Source organism: Limulus polyphemus, unplaced genomic scaffold (genome assembly GCF_000517525.1).
Source record: "Limulus polyphemus unplaced genomic scaffold, Limulus_polyphemus-2.1.2 Scaffold371, whole genome shotgun sequence".
Lineage (NCBI taxonomy): Eukaryota > Metazoa > Arthropoda > Merostomata > Xiphosura > Limulidae > Limulus > Limulus polyphemus.
The window spans coordinates 393,087-397,797 of record NW_013665981.1 but is presented as its reverse complement, the minus strand read 5'-3'; the positions used below and the strand labels follow the sequence as shown (position 1 = coordinate 397,797).

Genomic DNA, 4,711 nt, shown 5'->3' with positions numbered 1-4,711 from the left:
AACTAGCTGCCTTCCCTCTATTCTTACACTGCTAAATTAGGGATGGCTAGTGCAGATAGCCCTCGTGTAGCTTTGCGCGAAATTCAAAAACAAACAATCCTTTCATATAGGAATTTAATTTATTTTTTTTAATTATTTGTCAGAAATTGTCATTTTGTATATCCAATGAATTTCAACTTGATTCATGTAAATTAACATAAATCTTTCGGTATGCCATTATTTTGCCAATTGTAGTATTGCTTAATGCTGTTAAAAACTGTTTCAAAACAAAATTTCACAAAACTCATAAACTAAAATAACATAAACCAAATTATATATTTTTCAAGCAAAAACTATGTATTATGTAAAAAGTAAGTACCAAATTTTATACAGATAAATTAAATGTTTTAAGTGTGAGAACAAAAACAAGGTTGATGCAACATTACCTGCCAGCCATTAATATTTCCTTTCATCTTATCTTATAGTATCTGTTTTATTGTGTGCCTAAAATTGTATAAATGTATCTAATAGTTCTTTTCAGTAAAACTATTTATTGTTATGGCATACTTATTTTCTTGTTTATTGATACCATGCTCTTACATACAAAGAAAGTAACCATTAAAAAAATATTATTTATCAGAAAGTTTCATTTTATATATTTAATTAGGTCTTAACTTGTTTTATTTTTCATCAATTATTAATATTAGCAATTTATCTTCCCCTATTTCAGCAGTTATGTAACAGCAACAATAGCATAAAACACTGATGAACAGTAGAAACATTTATTGGAGAAACACAATTTGCACTTGTATCCTAGGTATAGGATATATACATATAGGGGATATTTTTCCAACTACATTTTCGTTAAATTTCTATGTAATAAATAGCTTTTTCAATAACTAAGTAGTTCTTGTATTTGATATTTGAGTAATTATAAATTTATTAATACACCAAATAAAAAATGCTTTTGTGTTACGTGATTAGTTTGTTGTCACAGGACACCTGGCTTACCAGTCTCACTAATGATAAACATTCTTACCTTACATTTTCTCTTTTAAGAATATTCATGCAGTTTTAAAATGGATGTAAATATCATGAACAAAACACTAAAAAGATACTATAAAAAAATAACCCAGGTTTTTGGCATGTTCCCAAGTTTTTAAACTTCACATTAGAATCATTTGTTCTCCACTAGTTCTACTAGTCACTTTCTCAGAAATTGTACATCACTGCAATACCCATTGTCACTGCACAAAGACCAAAGTTTAAACATTTAAAAACATTTTTTGCTGCAAATTATTCTAAATAAATTTTACAAAATATCAATTTTTAGATATTTTCAAGTAAAAAAATTGTGGAAATAGAGTTAAAATGGCTATTTTTACTAAATTGTGAAATTTATTCTGCAAACATGCCCTTGATGCCCTGGCAAACTGCTCAATGAAATAAAGTTAAGCAGAAACTAGATAATAGTCATAAAGTTTGTACTAAGTGTTATGGAGTTTAATATTTCTTCTGTGAGAATGAAAAAATCAGGGGATATCAGCTTGACAAGACCTAAGTATTGATGCATTAAATTATATGGCATAGTGGTTGTAAAAGATGTGGAATAATATAATTTCCTGATTTCATTCCTGATATTCCTGGTTAATATGAAACAATTCTAAAGTGTGATGTAACTTGGCTCATTCCATTCTGTTTGGAGTGTTAATAAATGTGACACTGTTGAACAAAGATGTGTTCAGTTCTCAGTATCTCTAATATGGTATGTTAAATATAAAGATTTTCTATAGGATTTTTGGTAAGAAATTATCTGTCTTTTGGTTGAACGATTTTTGTGGTTATAACGTATTTCTTTCTTAATTGTGTATACCACGTAAAAGTACTTGTTTATTAAAATATCTATTTATACAATTACAGGAACTAAATATCCCACTAGAAAAGTGTTAAAGATTTGCTAATGTATCTAGTTTAATTAAGTATTTTACAAAAAGAAAAAAAGTTTTGTTTTATTAGTAAGCACCAAATCAGTTGAACGAGTAGTATTTGATAATTCTTTGTGAACTGTCTTGAACTTTAATCTAGAGGTGCAAAAAAACCTGTTATAAACATAATCCATTGACAGCAGGTTGCACTTATATTCAAGTTAATGTCTATTAAAGTTGAAACTACTAAACAGAAGAATAATTGTTTTCAAGGCCTTCCAGTGTCCGTTTCTGTTTGTGCTAGCTAGTCAAGTAACTTGTGTGTGTGTGTATATATTATCAAACATATAAACATGGTAAAAGTATCATTTTTAAAACAACTGTAATAAAATATGCAAAATATGATTGGAAGAGTAACTTCTACCATGCCACAATGTCTGTTAAAAATTTGAATTATGGAATTTCATACTTATTCTTTACATTGAAATTTTATTAATATCATTGGAGAACTTTTGTGCAACTTACATCTGACATAAATTGTTTTAGGTATTTTTATTATTTGTTTTTCTCCACATATATTTTGTTCTTGGTCAGTGACTGAGAACAGGGTTAAAGTACATTTGAAACCTGCATTATTAATACTTGAGATTAAATAATCTGGTGAGGAGAAAGCTCATACAGTAAATATGAATTTTGTCTCTCTTTACAGGGGAATATATTTTGTGTCTGAAGGTTTGAGTCTTGAGGATATGCTCTTTAATGTCCAGTCTGAATGGTAGGTGTACAATAAGGATTTACTGTCTGTATGTACATTTCAACCTTAGGAATAACTATTGATGATGCACTGCTTGATATGTAGTCTGAATGGTAAATTCATAAAGTGAGATATATTGAGTAAATGAAATAATCTTGCAATATGTCTTTCATTTATTATAGTACATAAACTAGAAATATTAGAACCAGAAAAACTGTTTAACATGTGCCTAAAATGAGATTATTCACCAGTAGAAGAAAAGTATAAGACCTGTTACTGTGATTTCTATACAGAAGTTTGTTTAGGTTTACTAAAACAATAAAAGCTGAAATGTGTACATGACTATTTCACTGAGAAAGACTGACATTTAAAAAGGCACTGTGAAAAGGAAAGATGTAGTTAGTTTTACTATTATAGGATGAGACTATGTACTAGTGTAACAGAAGGAGAAGTCAGTCGAGCCAAGAATCTGTTGAAGACAAACATGCTGCTCCAGCTGGATGGTTCCACTCCTATATGTGAAGACATTGGAAGGTCAGTATTGAAGTTAACTTTTTAAACAGATGTAATAATACAAATAAACAACTCGACAACCATTGAAAATTGACTTTAGAAGTTAATAAGTGTGTGTGTGTGTGAGCATTTTTGGGTTCTTATTAGAGCTGGAAGACTAATTTGATTAATCAATATAATTGATTATTTATGAATATAAATTAGTGTCTTTTAAAATAACTGATTAATTAAATTTATTTTAGATTATTCCAACTATTCAGGTTGTATTTATGAAAATAAAAATTTTCTTACTGTAAAAGCTGTAACTTGTAAAAATACTTCTCACCAGCAAGCAAACTTAAAACCATTTAGAGGTAAGTAATACCTAAGTTTCGTATAATGTTAACTATTAAAATAGATTTTTTACCTGTCCAAAGAAACCTACTTATTCAAAGATGACAGCTACTCACTGTTCAACAGTTGTTTTTCCTGTTATTTCTTAATATATATATATATATATATAATAAAACAATTTAGATGAGGTTTTGGCACAATAATGTAATTACTACTTATAACACAGTAAGTACATCACTACTATACTTTATAATGTTAATTTTATATTATTTGTGTGAACTATGTCAGATGGTCCTTACTTTAAAAGTTGTGACTTGAAAAGTATTATTTACCTTTGATTGGATGTTTAAGGTATTTCTAACCAACCATATCATCAAATGACTATTTAATTTTCAGACAAATGTTGTGTTATGGGAGACGTATTCCTCTGCCAGAGTTGGAAGCCAGGATTGAGGTTAGTATCGGTATTGATATCGAAATTAAAAATAGTATAAAGTGTTACAACATTGTAGAAAGTAAATTTAATTTTATTACTACAGATAAACAACTTCTTTATCATCACCTACTATTGAAAAGGTTTTCAGGAATATTTCAAGATTAACCTTCTGCACATAGGCTTGTTCATTTCAACAGGCCTTGTAAACACCATGAAACTATACATACTATAACTTTTAACGTAGTAAGTATATTTTCCTGAAACTTGGCAAGCTTTTAGTAAATATTACAGGTCTTTTGTACACAGAAAATCAGATTTTTTAAAAACCTCATAAATGATTATTAAAAGTATTTTCAATAAAACTTTATATTTTATAATCTGTTATTTTCTCTACCCTAACACTATATGGGTTTCGTTTGACCTTGTAACCATCATAAAAATAAATAAATATAAATTACCATTTTTCTTAGCATCTTGTAACAGGCAGTTAGACTATTTATTTTTACAGCTGAAGCTAATAGATTTTTCATTTAGTTTTATATTTCTTTGTAGTTGCATTTAGACCTCTCAGAGTATGCAGGTAACTATTTATTAAGTCAAATAACTTTGTACAAACAAAGGATCAATTAACCACACAAACTCATCAGATTACATAGTCACTATTGTACACAGCGTGGTCACAAGTGAATAGACACCACCTTTTCAGAAAAATTGAAATTTTTCAGTCATATTCACATGAATTGATATATTTATAATTTAATTAATATCTAG

At 28.2% G+C, this 4,711-nt stretch overlaps 1 protein-coding gene across 1 annotated transcript in view; it reads left to right on the top strand.

Annotated features, from left to right (window-relative positions):
* Positions 1-4,711, top strand: part of LOC106457763 (mitochondrial-processing peptidase subunit beta-like) — a 52,922-nt gene that overhangs the window by 43,282 nt on the left and 4,929 nt on the right. The window contains exons 10-12 of the mRNA XM_013917208.2: positions 2,614-2,679; positions 3,076-3,192; positions 3,901-3,958. Coding sequence (XP_013772662.1) covers positions 2,614-2,679; positions 3,076-3,192; positions 3,901-3,958 — 241 coding nt within the window. The remainder of the gene's footprint in view (positions 1-2,613; positions 2,680-3,075; positions 3,193-3,900; positions 3,959-4,711) is intronic.